The sequence below is a fragment of the Oncorhynchus mykiss genome, chromosome 22 (genome assembly GCF_057628025.1).
Source record: "Oncorhynchus mykiss isolate SJ-2025 chromosome 22, ASM5762802v1, whole genome shotgun sequence".
NCBI lineage: Eukaryota > Metazoa > Chordata > Actinopteri > Salmoniformes > Salmonidae > Oncorhynchus > Oncorhynchus mykiss.
Genome location: NC_143043.1, coordinates 9,336,622 through 9,360,582, shown reverse-complemented (window position 1 = coordinate 9,360,582; position 23,961 = coordinate 9,336,622). Strand labels below are relative to the sequence as shown.

At 42.7% G+C, this 23,961-nt stretch overlaps 1 protein-coding gene across 5 annotated transcripts in view; it reads left to right on the top strand.

The window, feature by feature from the left end:
* The window catches only part of slc39a10 (solute carrier family 39 member 10), a 63,614-nt gene extending 43,835 nt beyond the window's left edge, over positions 1 to 19,779 (top strand). For all 5 annotated transcript variants that reach the window (XM_021578737.3, XM_021578740.3, XM_090215308.1 and 2 more), the window contains 5 exons: positions 3,599 to 3,719; positions 4,002 to 4,313; positions 4,469 to 4,549; positions 15,155 to 15,345; positions 16,481 to 19,779. In XM_021578737.3, coding sequence (XP_021434412.1) covers positions 3,599 to 3,719; positions 4,002 to 4,313; positions 4,469 to 4,549; positions 15,155 to 15,345; positions 16,481 to 16,633 — 858 coding nt within the window. In that variant the 3' untranslated portion in view covers positions 16,634 to 19,779. The remainder of the gene's footprint in view (positions 1 to 3,598; positions 3,720 to 4,001; positions 4,314 to 4,468; positions 4,550 to 15,154; positions 15,346 to 16,480) is intronic.
* Positions 19,780 to 23,961: the final 4,182 nt, after the last annotated feature.

Below are 23,961 nucleotides of genomic sequence, written 5' to 3'. Positions count from 1 at the left end.
GGCCTACCTTCAAACTCAGTACCTCTTTGCTTAACGTCATGGGAAAATCAAAAGAAATAAGCCATGACCTCAGGAAAAATAATTGTAGACCTCTACAAGTCTGGTTCATCCTTTGGAGCAATTTCCAAACACCTGAAGGTACCATGTTCATCTGTACAAACAATAGTATGCAAGTATAAACACCATGGTACCATGCAGCCATTATACCTCTTAGGAAGGTGACGCGTTCTGTCTCCTAGAGATGAACGTACTTTGGTGCGAAAAGTGCAAATCAATCGCAAAACAACTGCAAAGGACCTTGTTAAGATGCTGGAGGAAACCGGTACAGAAGTATCTATATCCACAGTAAAACGAGTCCTATATCGACAACCTGAACGGCCGCTCAGCAAGGAAGAAGCCATTGCTCCAAAACCGCCATTTAAAAAAGCCAGACTATGGTTTGCAACTGCACATGGAGACAAAGAGCGTACCTTTTGGAGAAATGTCCTCTGGTCTGATGAAACAAAAATAGAACTGTTTGGCCATAATGACCATCATTATGTTTGGAGGAAAAAGGGGGAGGCTTGCAAGCCGAAGAACACCATCCCAACCGTGAAGCACGGGGGTGGCAGCATCATGTTGTGGGGGTGCTTTGCCCGCAGGAGGAAATGGTGCACTTCAAAAAATAGATGGCATTATGAGTTAGAAAAATTATTTTGAGACATTGAAGCAACATCTCAAGACATCAGTCAGGAAGTTAAAGCTTGGTCACAAATGGATCTTCCAAATGGATAATGACCCCAAGCATACTTCCAAAGTTGTGGAAAAATGGCTTAAGGACAACCAAGTCAAGGTATTGGAGTGGCCATCACAAAGCCCTGACCTCAATCCCATAGAAAATTTGTGGGCAGAACTGAAAAAGAGTGGGCGAGCAAGGACGCATACCCACCTGACTCAGTTACACCAGCTCTGTCAGCAGGAATGGTCCAGAATTCACTCAACCTAAGGCTACCTGAAGTTTGACAATTTAAAGGCAATGCTACCAAATACTAATTGAGTGTATATAAACTTCTGACCCACTGGGAATGTGATGTAATAAATAATAGCTGAAATAAATAATTCTCTCTATTATTATTCTGACATTTCACATTTTTACAATAAAGTGGTGATCCTAACTGGCCTAAAACAGGGATTTTTTTACTGGGATTAAATGTCATGTTTGTGAAACAGAGTTCAAATATATTTGGCTCAGGTGTATGCAAATTTCCGACTTCAACTGTACATTGGATTTGCTTACCAAGACAACCTTGAATGTTCCTGAATGTCCTAATTACAGTTTTTATGCGGAAATCGCTCCAACATTTCCTGGTTGTTAAAATTCTAATAGTTTGACTTTCAGTTTGTGACAAAAGATTGTACAATGATTCTCTACAATATAATCTAAATCACTTTGAAATATATTTTCAATAACCCTAAATATTGTATTTTCAGCATTTTGAAGCTGGTGTACAAAACCAAAAGTAAAAGATGCAAATAACAAACTTAAGCACGGGAAATGTAGTAATAGCGCACATTAAACAGATCTACCGCTTCTTAGTCTTGCTTTCATTGAGTGACAGATCTGTATGTCATTATGACCGGGTTGCTCAAAAAGTTACATATTGCAGCAGAGCTTCAAGATTTAAAAATAATAATGGGCTAATATTGTGTCTCAGCTGTAAGAGCTGCCAAAGGTGATTTTAACATGTATTGTGTCAGGTGGTTGAATACATATCCTCTTGATACTAGCCATCCCGGACCCGGGATCGTAAATACAGCCTCAAGCCCATTACCATAACGCAACGTTAACTATTCATGAAAATCGCAAATGAAATGAAATAAATATGCTAGCTCTCAAGCTTAGCCTTTTGTTAACAACACTGTCATCTCAGATTTTCAAAATATGCTTTTCAACCATAGCAAAACAAGCATTTGTGTAAGAGTATTGATAGCTAGCGTAGCATTTAGCGTAGCATTCAGCGGGCAACATTTTCACAACACGAAAAGCATTCAAATAAAATAATTTACCTTTGAAGAACTTCGGATGTTTTCAATGAGGAGACTCTCAGTTAGATAGCAAATGTTCAGTTTTTCCAAAAAGATTATTTGTGTGGGAGAAATCGCTCTGTTTTGTTCATCGCGTTTGGCTACCAGAAAAAAACAATATTATGCCTTCAAATACGTCACAATGCTGCAAACGCCTTGGGGAAAGGACAGAAAGTGTAGGCTCGTTCCTTGCGCATTCACAGCCATGTAAGGAGACAATGGAAAACAGCACCTCAAATTTTGCTCACTTCCTGTTTGAAGTTTCATCTTGGTTTCGCCTGTAGCATCAGTTCTGTGGCACTCACAGATAATATCTTCGCAGTTTTGGAAACGTCAGCGTTTTCTTTCCAAAGCTGTCAATTATATGCATAGTCGAGCATCTTTTCGTGACAAAATATCTTGTTTAAAATGGGAACGTTTTTCATCAAAAAATGAAATATTGCCCCTAGAGTTTCAACGGGATATCTAATCAATATTTATTCGTTTTTTTTATTTTCGATTAATTACAAAAAAGTTAATTTGTTCTTCCTCTTTGACAGAGTAGTTTGTCGATCGTTGACAAAAAAATGACAATCCATTTCTCATTTCCTCTTTGTAACAACAAAATATGGAAAATAAATACTTTCTAAAGGCACTGTAGTAGTACATTTACAAAGGGGGCTGAATAATTTTGCACGCCCAATTTTTCAGTTTTTGATTTGTTAAAAAAGTTTGAAATATCCAATAAATGTCGTTCCACTTCATGATTGTGTCCCACTTGTTGTTGATTCTTCACAAAAAAATACAGTTTTATATCTTTATGTTAGAAGCCTGAAATGTGGCAAAAGGTCGCAAAGTTCAAGGGGGCCGAATACTTTCGCAAGGCACTGTACAGGTAGCTGCCAAAATAAAGGAAACGCCAGCATAGCATCTTTGGGCCGTTGGGCCACCAGAACAGCTTCAATGCGCCTTGGCATAGAAGTGTCTGAAACTTTATTGGAGGGGTGGACACCGTTCTTTCATGAGAAAATCCTGGAGTCGCCTCTTCACTGTTGACGTTGAGACTGGTGTTTTGCAGTTACTATTTAATGAAGCTGCCAGTTGAGGACTTGAGGCGTCTGTTTCTCAAGCAAGACACTTATGTACTTGTCCTCTTGCTCAGTTGTGCACTGGGGCCTCCCACTCTCTTTTCTGGTGGGTCTAATCCTGGACGCTGATTGGTTAAAACCGCATTCCAGCCTGTCTATTCCACAAGTTACCACTGGCTGCAGAACAAAAAAACTGAACGACTGGGTCATGTCTCTGGCAACCAATAGAACAAACAACCAGCTGGCTTGGGTAGCAACCCTAGATTTGTGTCGGGACTATCTTGTGGAAGGATGAAATAGTATGAATAAATTAATCAAAATAAAATGTATGAAAATATGTCAATTATTTTAGTATGTTTGTAACCCAGTTTCTCAGGAATTGTCACTTACGTGTGGGTGAATTGCTATACTTGAGCTAGCAAACAAGTCTGTCTTTCTATTAATGTGTCTGTTCTTTCTTCCTTCAGGGAACCTTCTGTCGTAGGAAGAAGAGGGGTGAGGAGGCCAAGATTGGCAGGAAGCTGTCCGATCACAAGCTGAATCGACGCTCGGACGCAGAGTGGCTTCACCTCAAGCCTCTCACAGAGGGTGAGAGTTCACTTTAGGACAGGACACCCTAACACAAGAGTAGGATTGTTACCACACTTAAAATGCACCTGAGTGGAAGATTTGTGTGAGACGTGTGTAGCTTGGAATTTTGTGTGTAGGAGGATGATTATACTATGCATGACAAAAGTACCAGGTGTGTTTTTTACTTTTTATATATATGCAGGGCTGTATTGCCAGCTTGTGTTTTGTAGGACATGCCATGTACAGTATATCCTGAACTTGGCATTTAGTAACAGCTTTCTACTCCTTTCCCCCCTCAAGGTCTGGACAGCACGGCCATTTCCTGCGACAACGGCCACAATGACACCCAGCTTACAGAGCTGCAGCCACCTGACTCGCCCAGCAACAAGACGCCACTGGCCCCTGCAGACTTGCTTACCAAGGAGAATGGCCGTCGGCCCAAGAAACACGGGCACAACCACGGCGGGCATTCTCACGGAGGTGGGCATGGGCACTCACATGGCAGGAACTGCCACTCGGACCAGGAGATGAAGGACGCGGGCATCGCCAGCATCGCCTGGATGGTAATCATGGGTGATGGCATGCACAACTTCAGCGACGGCCTGGCCATAGGTGAGCAGTAAGCCACCACGTTGTAAAATATTTTGTTGTCAGTTATCTGGCTAGGTAAAGGTTGAATTAATAAAGATTAGACTGTATTATACTGTTCTGTAACATAATTAAGTCTGTGTCAATGTTCTTGTTGTTGAATGTTGTTTCTTTGACAGGTGCTGCCTTCAGTGCAAATATTACCGGTGGCATCAGTACATCTGTTGCCGTGTTCTGCCATGAATTGCCTCACGAACTGGGTAAGTGCACCATTCCTGGTCCGAGAAGCGCTTCAGAGCCATCAATCGTCAAACAACATCCATTATTTTGCCAAAACTCATTTCACAATTGACTCAAAAAGCTTGGATAATTATCCTATCCCCAAGGACAATGTGTTGGGCAATGGAGAGAATGCACAGTGCCTTCTATCTGTTAAACAGACACTAGCCCTGATCCAGTCAAACCCCCACGCTATCAACACTCGGACCAGTCATCTACTCCTAATAAATGACGCCAGCGCATTTGCAAAGTGAGCCTCTCCTCTCCCGTCGCTCCAAAGACAAATGCCTCCTCCAGGCTCTTTAACACCCCGCCGAGAAGTTCATTGGCAGTGATGGGTGTGTTAATTGCATGCAGCAACACGGTCAAGATGGGCGGCTTTGAGTGCGTGACGACAGATCAGAACCGACCGAACCATGGTCCTCAGTAAACACCAGAGGAAGCAAAGTGGAGACTGGATAGTGGTAATGGTGTGAGACCACCGCTCGGCGCTCTCTCTTTTTATTTGATGGATACGAGGAGACCGGAGTGATAATATATTCATTGTGGTAATTAGCCGGGAAAAGGGAACACTTGGTATGGCGTGGAGTAAATGTAGGTCAGCGTCTATTCATTTCTCACTGAATCGAGGGCTTTTCCGCTGAGAGTTGGGCTTTCTTCCCACAGCCGTGCTGCGCTGGCAGTGAGTGAGGAGGATGGTGTATGTGCATATGTTATCCTAGGTGATTTCAACATTCACATTGATTCAACAAAATGTTACTCTGTTACGGATTCCTGAACATGCTTGACTGTCTCAACCTGGTACAGCATGTCAATGTCTCCACACAATCGTGGGCATACACTAGTCCTCATCATTGAAGAAGTCCCTGCCTCAGACCTGGATGAACATGAGCTAGGTGTATCTGACCATAGGGCCATGACAATGTCTGAGTACTCCTGCAGGTGAGCTTCGCCCCAAGCGCACTATTAAATTCAGAAAAGTCACTTGACACATCCCTCTTCCAGGAATCTGTTCATCCTACCCTACAAGCTGACTTGAGTCCACCCCTGACGAAAGGGTCGACCTGTATAATATCACCCTAAGCAACATCTTAAACAGCCTTGCCCCTGAAAAACACATCAAGTATCCTTCCAACTATCAAATCACATTTTATTTGTCACGTGCGCAAAATACAACTGGTGTAGACCTTAGTGAAATGCTTACTTACAAGCCTTTAACCAACAATACTTTAAGAAGTTAAGAAAAAATGAGTGGTAAGTAAAAAATAGAAAATAAGTCACAAATAATTGAACAGCAGCAGTAAAATAACAATAGTGATGCTTTATACAGGAGGTACTGGTACATGTGTGGGGGCACCTGTTAGTCAAAGTAATTGAGGTAATATGTACATGTAGGTAGAGTTATTAAAGTGACTATGCATAGATAATCAGAGTAGCAGCAGCAGCATAAAAGAGGGGTCTGAGTTGCCCTTTGATTAGCTGTTCAGTAGTCTTATGGCTTGGGGGTAGAAGCTGTTAAGATGCCTCTTGGACCTGGACTTGGCACTCCGGAACCGCTTGCCGTGCGGTCGCAGAGAGAAGAGTCTATAACTAGGGTGGCTGGAGTCTTTGACAATTTTTAGGGCCATCCTCTGACACTGCCTTGTGTAGAGGTCCTAGATGGCAGGAAGCTTGGCCCCAGTGACGTACTGGGGCGGCAGGGTAGCCTAGTGGTTAGAGCGTTGGCCTAGTAACCGGAAGGTTGTGAGTTCAAACCCCCGACAAATCTGTCGTTCTGCCCCTGAACAGGCAGTTAACCCACTGTTCCCAGGCCGTCATTGAAAATAAGAATTTGTTCTTAACTGACTTGCCTGGTTAAATAAAGGTAAAATAAAAATAAATAAAACTGGGCCGTGCACACTACCATCTGTATTGCCTTGCGGGCGGAGGCCCAGCAGTTGCCATACCAGGCAGTGATGCAATTACTCCGGATGCTCTCGATGGTGCAGCTGTGGAACCTTTGAGGATCTGCGGATCCATGCAAATCTTTTCAGTCTCCTGAGGGGGAATAGGCTTTGTCGTGCCCTCTTCACGACTGTCTGTGTGCTTGGACCATGATAGTTTGTTGATGTGGACGCCAAGGAACTTGATGCTCTCAACCTGCTCCACTACAGCCCCGTTGATGAGAATGGGGGCATGATCGGTCCTCCTTTTCCTGTAGTCCACAATCATCGCCTTTGTCTTGATCATGTGGAGGGAGGTTGTTGTCCTGGCACCACACAACCAGGTCTGACCTCCTTATAGGCTGTCTTATCATTGTTGGTGATCAGGCCTAGCACTGTTGGGTCATCGGCGAACTTAATGATGGAGTCGTGCCTGGCCGTGCAGTCATGAGTGAACAGGGAGTACAGAAGGGGACTGAGCACGCACCACTGAGGGGCCCCCGTGTTGAGGAGCAGTGTGGCAAATGTATTGTCACCTACCCTAACCACCTGGGGGTAGCCGTCAGGAAGTCCAGGATCCAGTTGCAGAGGGAGGTGTTTAGTCCCAGGGTACTTTGCTTAGTGATGAGCTTTGAGGGCATGTTACGCACGCCTCTATGAAGAGGGAACGCAACACCCTGCTACAACTAAACTCTCTGTGAAGTGAAAAGGGTATGGACTGTAGGTGCGAGTAAGAATGACAACAGACAGAATGTGGTACCGTTTACAAGGACTTTATTCCTTTACACGGTAATATGGGGAAAAGGGGCTGGACAGAACCAAAGCAAAGAAAGTAAATCTCAAAGTCCCCCCTCTCCTATCTTACCTGCCTAACCACTTTTACCTAATTTAGCACCACCTGGTGCCCTAACCAAAATACAGGGGGTGGTCCGCCCAGGTCTTACCTAGTGTGCCTAGACAGTGAATATACTACGGGTATATGTATGCCCGCGGGCCTCTTGCCTAAGCACTCCCAAGGTGCCCTGGGAACAAATGAAACAGAATATTAAACAATTTCACAAACAAACTAAGCAAACAAAGGACATCAACTAAGCTCCACCTGAGCAACAAACTCACAAAACATACCAACTCTCAGCAATGAACTCCCAGCAAAATCAACCTCTATCAAAATCTCTCTGTAATGACCTCCCAGCAAAAATCTCTCTCAGTAATCCCTACCTCCAAAATCTCTCTATCACAATCAATCACTCAGCAAATCTCTAACTCCTGAACAGAACACTGGCTTTTATATAGCTTGATTGAATGGGTAATTGGAGACAGCTGCGTCTTGACGAGGGGGCGGGGTCAGCTCTCCAATTAGCCCTGGAGTCGACCAATCAGCTGCTTGAGGGATTTCAGGAAGCCATTTCCTGAAATAAAACACATGCAAATACACAAACTACAACACATAAACTGGGGAACGTAACAGGGCACTATGGTGTTGAACGCTGAGCTTTAGTCAATGAATAGCATTCTCACATAGGTATTCCTTTCGTCCAGGTTGGAAAGGGAAGTGTGGAGTGCAATAAAGACTGTATCATCTGTGGATCTGTTGGGGTGAAATGCAAACTGAAGTGGGCACAGGGACTATGGTACTCTGCTTGAAACATGTTGGTATTAGACTCTGTCAGGGACAGGTTGAAAATGTCAGTGAAGACACTTGCCAGTTGGTCAGCGCATGCTTAGAGTACACGTCCTTGTAATCCATCTGGCTCTGCCGCCTTGTGAATGTTGACCTGTCTAAAGGTCTTACTCACATCGGCTATGGAGAGCGTGATCTCAGTCATCCGAACACCTGATGCTCTTATGCATGTTTCAGTGTTACTTGCCTCGAAGCGAGCATCGAAGTAATTTAGCTCTTCTGGTAGGCTCGTGTCACTGGGCAGCTCGCGGCTTCGCTTTGTAGTCTGTAATAGTTTGCAAGCCCTGCCACATCCGACAAGTGTCAGTGCCGGTGTAGTACAATTCAAACTTAATCCTGTATTGATTTCTTTTTTTTTGCCTATTTGATGGTTCGTCGGAGGGCATAGCGTGATTTCTTATTAGCTTCCGGGTTAGAATCCCGCTCCTTAAAAGCGCCAGCTTTACCCTTTAGCTAAATGCAGATGTTGCCTGTAATTCTGTGGGGACGACATCAGCGCTTATTGATGAAGCCAATGACTGATGTGGTGTACTCCTCAATGCCATCGGAAGAATCCCAGAACATATTCCAGTGTGCGCTAGCAAAACAGTCCTGTAGCTTAGCATCTGCTTCACCTGACCACTTTCTTATTGATCGAGTCACGTGTGCTTCATGCTTTAGTTTTTGCTTGTAAGCCGGAATAAGGAGGATAGAGTAATGGTCAGATGTGAAGCTCCTTTTGGTCACAAGACACGGTGGCAGAAACATTATGTACAAAATAAGTTACAAATAACGAGAAAAAACACATGAGCAAGATTGGTTAGGAGATCGTAAAACGGCAGCCATCTCTTCCGGTGTCCTCCCCATGGTTCACAGAAAGCATAAAGACCCATGTTAGCAATTTAGAGTCTGTGGAGAAGTACTGTCCACCTACTGGCCTATAAAGACAACCAGGCTTGCTATTTCAAAGCACTAAAAGCAGCCCGATCCACCTTCTACTCTGCCATGATGGACAACGACAGAGGAAATCCCAGGATCTTGTTTTCCACCATCAGTCGCCGCCTCCACCTATAGACTTTTGCACTCCCACAGCAACTCTTGAACAATGCAACCGAGTATCTGAGTTCTTCAAGGCTAAAATCAACACCATCCGAAAGGATATTGTATCCACCCCACCCCCCTTTAAGTGACTTTGCTCTGGTTTCACCTGATGCTGTTTTAGAAATCCTCAAATGTATACTATCAGTGACCCCTAAACCCTATTCCAACTCGGTTGGTCTCATCCAATTTGTAGCCAACCTGTTCAAGTCCCTCCACATTGGGAAGGTGCCATCACTGTTCAAAATTGCTATTCACCCCTTTGCTTAAAACATCCCTTGACCAAATCCTCATCTCAAACTACAGGCCTATTTCCAACTTCCCATTTTTACTTAAAGTCCTGGAGAAAGTAGTGCAACTCCGTTTCACTCACACTTCCGTGCTAACTAACTTTGAGGCTCTCCAGTCTGGCTTTAGGACCATGCACAGTACTGAGACAGCCCTGGTGAAGTTTGTAAATTACATGTTCATGGCTGCAGTTACAGGATTCCCCACCATCTTGATTCTTCTGGACCTCTGCTGCTTTTGACACAGTAAATCACACCATTCTACTGCAGTGCCTCCGAGAGCACACTGCCATCTGTGGGACTGCCCTTAACTGGTTCTCATCCGACCTCCAACCGCAAGCAATTTTAATCTACCATAAACTGCTCTCTCCCACAAGGGTCTGTGTTAGTACCTATCCTCTTCCCACTTTACATACTCCCACTTGGCCAGATCTTCAGGCAGCAATTCCAATGCTATGCAGACTACACACAGTTGCTCTGTCAACATTGTCCAACTGGATGCAGAACAACTCAAGTGGCAAGACTGAGGCAATGCACATAGGCACCCCCCACAAGATCCCCAACTCCTGCAACGTCCACCCTGTTATAGATGGCTACATCATCCCCCTCTCCTCAGTCATCACTAATTTGGGTGTGAAATTCGACCCTGCACCTCTTTCAATGCCCACATTAGTTACGTCTGTATACTTCATTTTTTTTCACCTAAGGAACACCTCCCACCTAAGACACTCCTCAAATATTGATGCAGAAAATCGAATCCATGCATTTGTTCTCCAGAATAGATTAAGAAAACGCAGTACTTGGAGGGGCTGCAAATTCAATTAATAAACTACAGCTCTTCCAAAAGAGTGCCGCAAGGATTCTGAAACAAACAAAGAAGTCGGCCCACATCAGCCCTATCCTTACTAATCTCCATTGGCTACCTGTTCCTCAAAGATTTGACTATAATGATCAGCCTTGTCGACAAAGCCCTGCATGGCATCGGACCAGTCTACCTGTCAGACCTACTCTCTCCCTATTAACCCCCACACACCCTACGACAAGCCACGTTCAAGCCATATATACAGTGCCTTCATAAAGTATTCGTACCCCTTGACTTATTCACATTTTGTTGAATTCAAAATGGATTGAATATTTTTTTCTAACCCATCTACACACAGTGCCCCATAATGACAAAGTGGAAATATGTTTTTAGAAATTGTAACTAATTTATTTGAAAATTAAATCCAGAAATCTCATTGACATAAGTATACACACCTTGTCAATTACATGTTAGAATCACCTTTGGCAGTGATTACAGCCGTAAGTCTCGAAGCGCTTTGTACACCAGGATTGTACAATATTTGCACATTCTTTTTAAAATTCTTCAAGCTCTGTCAAGTTGGTAATTGATCATTGCTAGACAGCCATTTTTAAGTCTTGCCATAGATTTAAGACGATTTACAGGGGGGCAAAAAAGTATTTAGTCAGCCACCAATTGTGCACAATTTCTCCTTCGAAATATCAAAGAGATACAAAAGCCACTATTACTGGAACACACCGGTCTCTAGTGTTTTAACATAATTTGATGTGGACCTTTTCTTATTTTCACTCTCACCGGCCACTGTAACCTCTACTTACTGATTGGGGCAGGATTCAATAAGATTAGCATTAACCTGCTATTAACCGGGTTTTAGCTGTCATTTACAAGCTGCTCCCAGTGTTATACCCATTGCGGACACTGCCATTGGATGCATGGCATGCAAGTAGCATTTGTAGAAATCCCATGCAGTCGTGTTTAAAGTTCAAACACTGGTATGTGTTATGTAATTAATCTATACCTTGATAAACTGATAGAAATCCTTATTTTGTTTAATGACTTAATTTAAGTGCCATTATTTCTATATAGCCTACACTCTCATTCTGAACTCTCTGACATGAGTGGGATTTAAGGATGGGTGTGGTTTTGTGACAATGACCACAAGGGCAGCCACTCACCGACTTGACAGATCCAACACAGGTACACCTCTGGCATAGCCTAAACAAATGCTGCCGTTTATCATGGGTTGACACTGAAATTATTGAAACAAGGTGGATCGATTGAATCCCGGCCTGTGTTGGGTAAGGGTGGAACAACAAATGTTTGGATTGGGATTCTAACTGGTGACCTTGTTGCAAACCGGTTTTTACTCCCTCCACCACCCTCCAACCTAGCCTGTTTTAAATTTGACTCACCTGTAAGCTTTCATCCAACCAATCACATTGGTTCTGCCTTCGAGGTAATTCAGCACAACACTTTGAAAAGTTTAATTCAATGTAAACTGTGGTGTTCTGAACTCCCAGTTTACATTTGTCATTTAGCAGATGCTTTTATCCAGAGCGACATTCAGGAGCAATTAGAGTTAAGTGCCTTGCTCCAGGGCAGAGATGTTTTACCTAGTCGGCTCAGGGATTTGAACCAGTGACCTTTCAGTTACTGGCCAAAAGCTTTTATCCGCTAGGCTACCAGCCGCACCCATTTGAAGAATGTTGTGATTTTTGGTGTTTAAGGACCAGAAATGGGTTTAGAATATTTAATGGTTGTGACAATGAGGATTCAGGAGAGGAATGAGAATGGACCGGATGAAGCCAAGGGCTGCAGATGAAGGATCCGTGGTAGGGGTGGACTCTGTACAGTTTGGCTTGGAGTCTCAGGTAGACATCATTGTTAGGCCATGGTAGTTATAGGCTGCTGTGGTGATGGCAGTCCCCAAAAAGAGAACTCCAAGTTAGTCGGACCTTGGAGAGGAAATGAGCCGTTCTGGATTGCTAGTGCTGAATGGTTGGCTAAACAGTGGGGCAAAAAAGTATTTAGTCAGCCACCAATTGTGCTAGTTCTCCCACTTAAAAAGATGAGGCCTGTAATTTTCATCATAGGTACACTTCAACTATGACAGAAAAAATGAGAAAAATCCAGAAAATTACATTGTAGGATTTTTAATGAATTTATTTGCAAATTATGGAGGAAAATAAGTATTTGGTCAATAACAAAAGTGTCTCAACACTTTGTTATATACCCTTTGTTGGCAATGACAGAGGTCAAACGTTTTCTGTAAGTCTTCACAAGGTTTTCACACTGTTGCTGGTATTTTGGCCCATTCCACGATGCAGATCTCTAGAGCAGTGATGTTTTGGGGCTGTTGCTGGGCAACACAGACTTTCAACACCCTCCAAAGATTTTCTATGAGGTTGAGATCTTGAGACTGGCTAGGCCACTCCAGGACCTTAATGCTTCTTACGAAGCCAGTCCTTCGTTGCCCGGGCGGTGTGTTTAGGATCATTGTCATGCTGAAAGACCCAGCCACATTTCATCTTCAATGCCCTTGCTGATGGAAGGAGGTTCTCACTCAAAATATCACGATACATGGCCCCATTCATTCTTTCCTTTACACGGATCACTCGTCCTGGTCCCTTTGCAGAAAAACAGCCCCAAAAGCATGATGTTTCCACCCCATGCTTCACAGTAGGTATGGTGTTCTTTGGATGCAACTCAGCATTCGTTGTGCTCCAAACTTGACGAGTTGAGTTTTTACCAAAAAGTTATATTTTGGTTTCATCTGACCATATGACATTCTCCCAATCTTCTTCTGGATCATCCAAATGCTCTCTAGCAAACTTCAGACGGGCCTGGACATGTACTGGCTTAAGCAGGGGGACACGTCTGGCACTGCAGGATTTGAGTCCCTGGCGGCGTAGTGTGTTACTGATGGTAGGCTTCGTTACTTTGGTCCCAGCTCTCTGCAGGTCATTCACTAGTTCCCCCCGTGTGGTTCTGGGACTTTTGCTCACCGTTCTTGTAATCATTTTGACCCCACGGGGTGAGATCTTGCGTGGAGCCCCAGATCGAGGGAGATTATCGGTGGTCTTGTATGTCTTCCATTTCCTAATAATTGCTCCCACAGTTGATTTCTTCAAACCAAGCTGCTTACCTATTGCAGATTGTGTTCCCAGCCTGGTGCAGGTCTACAATTTTGTTTCTGCTGTCCTTTGACAGCTCTTTGGTCTTGGCCATAGTGGAGTTTGGAGTGTGACTGTACATGTCCAGGCCCGCTTTGTATTGAGGGCATTTAGTTAATTTTTTACAGTGCCTTATTGCAAGCAGGATGCATGTTTTTTTTCATCTCTGCCGGATTCCTTCACAGCCATTAAACGCAGTAACTGTTTTAAAGTCACACTTGGCCTCATGGTGAAATCCCTGAGTCTTCCCAGCCGGCAACTGAGTTAAGAAGGACGCCTGTATCTTTATAGTGACTATCTTTATAATACTTTCGGAAGGCACTGTGTGTGTGTGTGGCCTTATAAGCATTCTAGTACAGTTAAATAGTTAGCACACACACGGACGCTGCGGTCTATAGCACTACCTTTCAGTGCAAGAGGCGTCACTACAGTCCCTGGTTCGAATCCATGCTGTATCACATCCATGCCGTATCACACAGCCGTGATTGGGGGTCCCATAGGGCAGGGCACAATTGGCCCAGCGTCGTCCCGGTTTGGCCGGGTTAGGCCTTCATTGTAAATAAGAATTTGTTCTTAACTGATTTGCCTAGTTAAATTAAGGTTACACACACCACACTGACCAACAAGTTATTTTGTTGGCATTTATGTCCCCATTACCAGTAAAACATAATCAAAATCTATTTTTTTTCACTTACTTGCTGTGCTGTTGTTCATTTGTTCAGTCGTTTCATTCTCAACCAGGATTTCTATGGAACTCCGTTTGTGTCAACAAGCATATTTGACACGTCAAATAGTGTTATATAGTATATTGCTATGTTACGACATTTGGGTCTTTTGCGTATCAAAAAATATACTATATAACACTATTTGACGTGTCAAATATGTTTGTTGACCAATCAGGACCTGAATATGACTGCACGTCATATAATAATTTAACACGTTCATACATTTTTTACATAGTTATTACACATTGAAAGTCACAGCTCTTCAGTAAGGTTATTATTTTGCCAATGTTTGTCTATGGAGATTGCATTGCTGTCTGCTATATTTTATACACCCATCAGAAATAGCTGAATCCACTAATTTGAAGGGGTGTCCACATACATGTGTATAAATAGTGGTGACGCAGCCAGTTAAGATGCTCTCAATGCTGCAGCTGTATAAAGTTGAGGATCTGGGGTGCCAGGCCAAATCTTTTCAACCTGATTGGGATGAGGCGCTATTGCGCCTTCAAGACTGTTGGTGTGAGAGGACCATATTAAGTCCTTAGTGGTGGACACAGAGGAACTTGAAGCTCTCGACCTGCTCCACTACAATGTGGATGTGGGCGTGCTCGCCCTTCCGTTTCCTGTAGGCCACGATCAGCTCCTGTTGTCTTGCAGACATTGAGGGAGTGGTTATTGTCCTGGCACCACTCTGACCTCTCTGTAAGCTGTCTCATTGTCGTCAGTGATCAGACCCACCATCGTCTTGTCGTCAGCAAACTTGATGATCAGTAAGTAACACCATTTTGTGGGTATTGATGAGTATCAAATGGTTGCATACAGTAAGTGTGAGGTGAGTGACTGAGTGAATACTGTCACATGCGTGTTGGCCAGCCCATGTAATTCTTACCCGGTCATCCTTGTGCTTTTCTGGCTCCAGGTGACTTTGCGGTGCTTCTGAAGGCTGGCATGTCGGTGAAACAGGCCATTGTGTATAACCTACTCTCTGCCCTCATGGCCTACGTGGGCATGATGATCGGCACAGCCGTGGGCCAGTACACACACAACGTCACCAGCTGGATCTTCGCCGTCACCGCTGGCATGTTCCTCTATGTGGCTCTGGTGGACATGGTGAGTTTGTTTCACTGTACAACTATCTCAACCATTTCACAAAACCTGTTTTAACATGGGCAGTGCCATAGAAGGCTTTCGCCATTCTAAAGTAAGTCGGCAGGGTGGGACCTCGTGGTTTAATTACAAAATTCCATACTGGTTAGCAGGAAGGATCAGCCAATTCATTATTTATGTCCTGAGCAAATTGCAGCACTCCAGGTGGCATGAAATGACCAAACCTTGGCTTTGTGCCTTTTCAGACTAAACACATCCCAGCACCGTAGATGGTGGTAAGCACCTTTTCAGTTTGTTTACGGACCACCAATAAACTTGTAGAAGAAGAAATTGACAACTACTGTAAAATAGTGACAGCCCTTGATGGTGCTTCCCACTCAGTCACAGAAGCAAAACTCAGGGGTGGGCTCTTTCCACCCCCTAACGCAGAGATTACCAAACTGGGGGTTCTGATTTGAAAATGGGGCTGCAAGAAAAAAAATATACAATCTGTAGTCAACTGAATTTGCTGCTTAATCCATAGAACCGCAGTTACGTGAAAGCTATTAGCGGTTGGGATAAACGGAGCGGTTACAGTTTTTTCTACAAATGTGGCTTTTCATTGGTTGGAGCTTTAACCTATTATGACCTGGTTCCTGAAAGTTAAGACTTAACAACACGTACTATGCTCACAAGCGCAGGACTTATTAGAACAGTGAACGAGACTAGGCATCAAATCAGAACAAAATGACTTGGGGTGGGATTTTCCACATACAGAATTATTGCCTAATGATCTTCCCTGATGTTTTCCTTAACTTCTCAATACCTCTCTGGTGCATTTGTCACTTCAAACCATACTTCCTTCAGATTGAAATTCTGTCTGACTGACTGAAATTGTAATTGACTGTCATAGCCCCAAATAGAAAAGTAAACGCTGGCTGTTGATTACGTAACTATTTTGTCATGGTGGGGTCACAATTGTCTAAAATCAAAATGGCATCACGGGCATAAGGTTTGGTAACACCTCACCTAATGTCGAAGTCCAGTACAGTTGAATGGCCTCTATCGCCTCTAGTGTCTAACGTTAATACAGTGTAGTCCCCTCTTAATTTTCCTGTATTGTGTCTGACTACATTGTGACCTCTTGCTCCCTCTCTAGTTACCAGAGATGCTCCATGGCGATAGCGAGGAACACAAGCGCTGTCAGCTGGGCCACTTTGTCCTGCAGAACCTTGGCCTGCTCACCGGTTTCTCCATCATGCTGCTCATTGCCATCTTCGAAGACCAGATAGTTTTTGATTTTGGCTTCTAGCGGTGGAGGGTGGGGCCGGTTGGTACGAGGGAAGGCGAATGTGAGGTTGTCGCTACTTGTACTTTTTTGGCCTTTAAAAAGTGCTTTGTTTGTTCTGTGGTGGTCCAGTGTCCTGCATGCATAGTGATCGAGCTCTCATTCATGCTCCCTGTGCCTCTCCATTCCGTAGCTCAAAGCAGTGGCTTATACATATTCCCCCATTCTGTTGCCTTTCTCTGTCCCATTGAGTTATTCCTTTCAGCTCCTAGGTTCTATCCTATGCTCCTTCCCATGTAGCTTAGATGCTGTATTGAAGGTACACCTCAAGGTTACACACTCACCAACAAACACCTCTTTAGTTGATATTGATAAGGCCACCTTCCTTTCGGAGACTAGCTTATGCAAGCAACACTTTGATTACTCTCCCCATTCCTCTGAAACCCATTGTAGCAAATCAAAAGGAATGTCACATTCCAATTGGTCTAAATACATTTGTCGACAAGATAAGTTCACATATCGGCGGCTCGCCTCAGTATCAGCAGGTGTGCTCCACAACCTTTGAGCTTCTCTCTCAGATAGTGGACAAAGTTCCTCACCCGACTGTGTAAGATGGATAACCTCCTACCCTGGAGATTTCTCCAGATTGCTTCCCACCGGGCCTCCCCTACAGAGAGGAAGCTGTCATGGCCCAGCAGCCCTCTGCTCATCCATCATAACCCTGTGCAGTGTGTCGTCTTATGTCGTTCCCACTCCCTTTATCTGTTATCAACCCTGTGGCTTATCCCATTATCCATGCCTAGTGCACCTATGGTGCCTTCCCATTGCCCCCATCCATCGTAAACTTGTGAAATCTGTCCCGCTGTGTATCAACATTTATTGTCTAAAGCCGTGGCTGTGCCAAGTCCATTGTGGTGGCTTTGCCAATGAACACACTGTAATAGAGTAGCTAGGAGCTAGCTAGTCCGTAGACTCGGAAGTGTTAAAGGAAAGTGGTGCTAAAGCCCAAATTTGTCCCCAGGCATTGCATGAGTCAACAGGTCTGTATTGAAGGTCTTCGCCCTGTTGAACCACAGCTTAGCTATGCATTTTGCCAAAAATGTGAACGCTACTACCCCAACCTTAAAAGAGCGATTGAGTGTCTAATTATAATGTCTCGGTGTTCATTTGCAGCAGTCTCCATATTTATATATTTTTTGGTCTTGTTTTTATGGCTAATTTGAGAAGCATTGTGGGTATTGAGGGTACGGTAAAAAAATCAGGTACGACTTTAGGTACTCACTTGGATGTAGGCTCCAGTCCGTTTCATTTCATTATGAGTGTTCAAGACCGATGTTAAATGTAGACTCAGCGACGCACAAAGTAAACAGAATATTAACTAAATTTCCACAACAACTAAGAGTGTTAAAGCATGGGCCTCAAGTTCTCCACTGCTTTGGTCCTGTAGCTACCATGTTATAGTGGTGTAAAGTGCACCCGAGCACATGCTCAGATACTCTGTGTGACTATTGGAGAGCAGTCTAGCATCGCGCTCATCTCAATATCTGCGGTACTGATTCATAGCGCTGAGTCGATCTCTGAAATGATATGGGAGAAAAAAAGTTGGATTACCTAGATATATATTAAGAACCAAGAAAGATTGCCCAACTGCTTTTGGAGGACTGATGATAGTCTGTAAACAAACATTTGACATTTTACAAAATGAAACTTTGCATGCCCTAAGTCCTATGTGAATTTAAGATAGAAGAAAATACTATGTCGAAGAAACAGTGTTACTTTGCATTTACTCCATTATTGAGGGCACTAGCTTGTTTTTGTAGCCAAATACATGACCCATGCATTCTGTTGTGGTATTTTCTTATTTTTAAATGGGTTACTGTAAGTCTTGATTACCCCCATCGCAATCGGGCAAAGTCAGAAGTCAATTAGATTGAGAGCGAATTAAGTATATTAACTTTGCTTATTACATGGGGGTTACACTAGTTACCTTACCAAAATACCCAAGTTAAGACTGTTTTCAGCATCATATAAGCACAGGAACCGTGCAAATCTAAAGAGTGTCACTTGTATTGTTAAACCCTGAGATGTTTGGATACTGTGTTGTGTATCATTTCTCCCAAATCAGTTTAAGAAAGTACTTGTGTCAAATAATACATTTTCCTGTGTCATTTTGAAATTGTCAGAGAACAATCTGGAAAAGAACAAGCATGTCAATGGCCTTTTTATCACTGCTAAAAATATGCTTTGTCTATATATTTGAATATGTTCAAATTAGCACACTTTGCACTTGTGTAATTGATATTCGACTTGTAATCAAACCGTATAACTATAAGGTTATCAGATGTTCCTTTGATTTGTTTATTTTTATTTTTTATCAATCATTAGTTGTATATCTTTGGTTAAATGGGTGTATGAGATAAGACACCACGCCGACTGTGCCAAAAGTGGCCCATTTGGGTTTTCTTTACCATAATTCTGTGCTTGCCGTCGCCTCCTGACATTCCATTGGCTGTCTGCTGCTCGAGTGCTAAGCTAGCCAGCCTGGCTGCTTCACCTGCTGGATCACATTGAAATGTGCAACCTCCATTTATCCTGTCACTGTGTGACATCCATCGTCTTGTCTTATTGGCTGTGAATCATCGTCAATCACATTAAACTAATGTACTTGATTGGATCGAATCATGCATGAGGCATGAGTGAAATGGAACAGGAAAATGTTTTGGATGTAATTGTTTCTCTGCTTTTGTATAGAAAAATGTAAATTAAAAAGACTAGTCAAATGTTTTGTTTATTTTTTAAATAAACCAATCAACTGTAGCGATGAGGAATTATTTGGGGCCTGCTGAGCCTACTGGTAGAGCTTTAGTGTTTTAGAACATTAATGTTAACTCATTTTCATAGTCAGTTTTTCAACATGAGAAAACAAATAGAAATATGTTCTTAATGGGCTGAATAGGTGCCTGCAATGTCGCTATATTCTTTTAACAATACATTTTTCATGCAATGGAGATGGTTACAAGTGTCTAGCCACCATTTAGATTACCATGCCCCAAGGAATATCAGAATCTCTTTACTGGACTAGGAGCAGCAAATACAAAATAATATGAAGGTCCATGGTTAATTAATTTGATACATTGTTTACAAAAGGAAAATAAAGTTTGCAAAGAGCCCCTTTTGTGTGACCTTTTTGCAATAACCAGGAATTCTGGAATTTCTAAAAATGAAATTGCTTGATTTTAGAATAATATATCTTCCTGAGACTAGTACAACAGTCTTCAAGAGAACTTACAATGTCATTGTTGCTCAGTTGAACTTTCTTGTTCTAAGGGCAAGGGTGTGTTCCGTTCATTAAACGCTTTGCTATGTTGCGTGATCGTTTGTACTGAACAGCACGATACCCGTGTACATCGTTCTTCAACCGTCTTCAAGGTAGGTTTGCTCCTGTTGATGGTGTTATGAATCAACACTAGTTCAGGAGAGAGGACCTGGGGGACCATCAAACGGCTGCTATGAAACCCTTAACAAGGAGTTGCAGTCAGTTTTGGAATGGGTGGCCAGTCATAAACTGGCCCTGAACATCTAAAACAAAGACCATTGTATTTGGCACAAATCATTCCCTAAGCTCTACACCTCAGCCCGATCTGGTAATGAATGTTGTGGCTGTCGGTCAAGTTGAGACCAAATTACTTGGTGTGACAAGATTGTAAACTCATGTTCAACACCTATAGATTCAAAGTTGTAAACATGTCCATAATAAAGAGATGCTCTGCTTATTTGACACCACACTCCAAAAATGCAAGTCATGCATGCTTTTTTTTTTTTTGTTGCCTTATCTTCATTTATGTCCAGTCATGTGCTCAAGTGTTGTAAAAAGACCCAGTTCAACTGCAGCTGGCCCAGGACCGAGCAGCATGTCTTGCTCTTCATTGTAATCAGAGGGCTAATATAAATGCTTTGTAGACCAGTCTTTCTTGGTTAAGTTGAGGAGACACTTTTTATAAGAAACAATGTGTTGAAAATTCCAAATTGTTTGCATAGTCAACTTACACACAGCTCTGACCCCACCAGACATGCCACCAAGGGTCTTTTCACAGTCCCCAAATCCAGAACAAATTCATGAGAGCCATTATTGCATGGAACTTCCATCTCATATTGCTGAAATGAACAGCAAACCTGGTTTCAAAAAATGGATAAAGCCACACGTCACGGCACAACGTCTCTACCCTATTTGACCTAGATATTGTGTGTATGTATTGATATGTTGGCTGTTTGTGCCGATTTTAACTATGTCGTTCTGTTCTTGCCTATTAATGTTCTGTATTATGTCGTGTTTTGTGTGTACCCCAGGAAGAGAAGCTGCTGCTTTCACAACAGCTAATGGAATCCTAATACAATACCTAAAATACCAAATGCACAAAAAAGCTTATTTCTCTCATTTTGTGCACAAATTTGTTTACATCCCTGGTAGTGAGCGTTTTTCCTTTGCCAAGATATTCCATTCACCTGACAGGTGTGGCATATCAAGAAACTGATTATGAAACAGCATGATCATTACACAGTTGCACATTGTGCTGGGGAGAATAAAAAGCCACTCTAAAATGTGCAGTTGTGTCACACAACGCAACTGATGTCTCAAGTTGAGGGAGCGTGCAATTGGCATGCTGGCTGCAGGAATGTCCACCAGAGTTGTTGCCAGAGAATTGAATGTTCATTTCTCTACAATAAGCCACCTCCATTGTTTTAGAGAATTTAGTATGTCACGTGTATGGCGTTGTGTGGGCGAGCGGTTTGTTGATGTCAACGTTGTGAACAGAGTGCCCCATGGTGGCAGTGGGGTTTTGGTATGGGCAGGCATAAGCTACGGAGAATGAACACAATTGCATTTTAGCAATGGTAATTTGAATGCACAGAGATACCATGACTAGATCAAGGGGCCAATTGTCGTGCCATTCATCCGCCGCCATCACCTCATGTTTCAGTATGATAATGCAAGCCAAGACTCCAAGCCAAACTGTACAGAGTCCACCCCTACCACGGATCCTTCATCTGCAGCCCTTGGCTTCATCCGGTCCATTCTCATTCCCCTCCTGAATCCTCATTTTCACATCCATTAAATATTCTAAACCCATTTCCCATGTCTGGTCCTTAAACACCAAAAATCACAACATTCTTCAACTGGGTGCGGCTGGTAGCCTAGCGGATAAAAGCTTTTGGCCAGTAACTGAAAGGTCACTGGTTCAAATCCCTGAGCCGACTAGGTAAAACATCTCTGCCCTGGAGCAAGGCACTTAACTCTAATTGCTCCTGTATGTCGCTCTGGATAAAAGCATCTGCTAAATGACAAATGTAAACTGGTAGTTCAGAACACCACAGTTTACATTGAATTACACTTTTCAAAGTGTTGTGCTGAATTACCTCGAAGGCAGAACCAATGTGATTGGTTGGATGAAAGCTTACAGGTGAGTCAAATTTAAAACAGGCTAGGTTGGAGGGTGGTGGAGGGAGTAAAAACCGGTTTGCAACAAGGTCGCCAGTTAGAATCCCAATCCAAACATTTGTTGTTCCACCCTTACCCAACGAATTGCAAAAATCGCTGAAGTTGGAGACTTTTATCTCCCTCACCAACTTCAAACATCTGCTATCTGAGCAGCTAACCGATCGCTGCAGCTGTACATAGTCTATTGGTAAATAGCCCACCCATTTTCACCTACCTCATCCCCATACTGTTTTTATTTATTTATTTTTATTTTTCTGCTCTTTTGCACACCAATATCTCTACCTGTACATAACCATCTGATCATTTATCACTCCAGTGTTAATCTGCATAATTGTAATTATTTGCCTACCTCATGCCTTTTGCACACAATGTATATATAGACTCCCCTTTTTTTCTACTGTGTTATTGACTTGTTAATTGTTTACTCCATGTGTAACTCTGTGTTGTCTGTTCACACTGCTATGCCTTATCTTGGCCAGGTCGCAGTTGCAAATGAGAACTTGTTCTCAACTAGCCTACCTGGTTAAATAAAGGTGAAATAAAAAAATAAATAAATAAAAAAAATAGGCCGGGATTCAATCGATCCACCTTGTTTCAATAATTTCAGTGTCAACCCATGATAAACGGCAGCATTTGTTTAGGCTATGCCAGAGGTGTACCTGTGTTGGATCTGTCAAATCGGTGAGTGGCTGCCCTTGTGGTCATTGTCACAAAACCACACCCATCCTTAAATCCCACTCATGTCAGAGAGTTCAGAATGAGAGTGTAGGCTATATAGAAATAATGGCACTTAAATTAAGTCATTAAACAAAATAACGATTTCTATCAGTTTATCAAGGTATAGATTAATTACATAACACATACCAGTGTTTGAACTTTAAACACGACTGCATGGGATTTCTACAAATGCTACTTGCATGCCATGCATCCAATGGCAGTGTCCGCAATGGGTATAACACTGGGAGCAGCTTGTAAATGACAGCTATAACCCGGTTAATAGCAGGTTAATGCTAATCTTATTGAATCCTGCCCCAATCAGTAAGTAGAGGTTACAGTGGCCGGTGAGAGTGAAAATAAGAAAAGATCCACATCAAATTATGTTAAAACACTAGAGACCGGTGTGTTCCAGGAATAGAGTGGCGTTTGTATCTCTTTGATATTTTGAAGGAGAAATTGTGCACCAATATTGTATTTTAAAGGCCTGTTATAAAAAATGAACTACCCTTTAATATAGACCACATAAAAAAATTATATAAAATCAGACTTGTTCTATGAATAAAGACTTGCAAGTGTCAACAATAAGCATTTTTTTCAACTTCTATGTAGATTTTAACCAACTTTTAACCCCAACATTTCCCAAAGTTTCACCATTATTGTAAAGGGCTGGATTCGATCCCAATCGCTGAAGACCCGTGTAAAAATATAAAGGTCATTTCCGATTGAGCCGTCATATCCATCTTTTGCCGTGAATGCAGTCTCCGCGAACGTGGGAACGTAGCCTTTAAATTTCAATCTTGCGCTGTAGTGCAGGTCTTCAGCTCTACAGATTGAATTGAGCCCCAAGTTACTTTGTTCCAGTAACAAAGAACTGCATTAAATCCGTAGCGCCGAAGATCAGCGTTGTAGCGTGATTGAAATTTAAAGGCAATGTTATAGCGGAGACTGCACTCACAAAAAAACGCTGCATATGCCAGCTCAATCGGAAATGACCTTGAATTTCAATCACGCAATCTAATGCTTCAGCGATACATTGAATTGAGCCCAAAGTAATATTTTAAGATTAGTTATTTCACATCATTAGTGATTCATTTACGTTTGTCCCTCATTTTAATGTAAACACTGTTACGGGAACTGA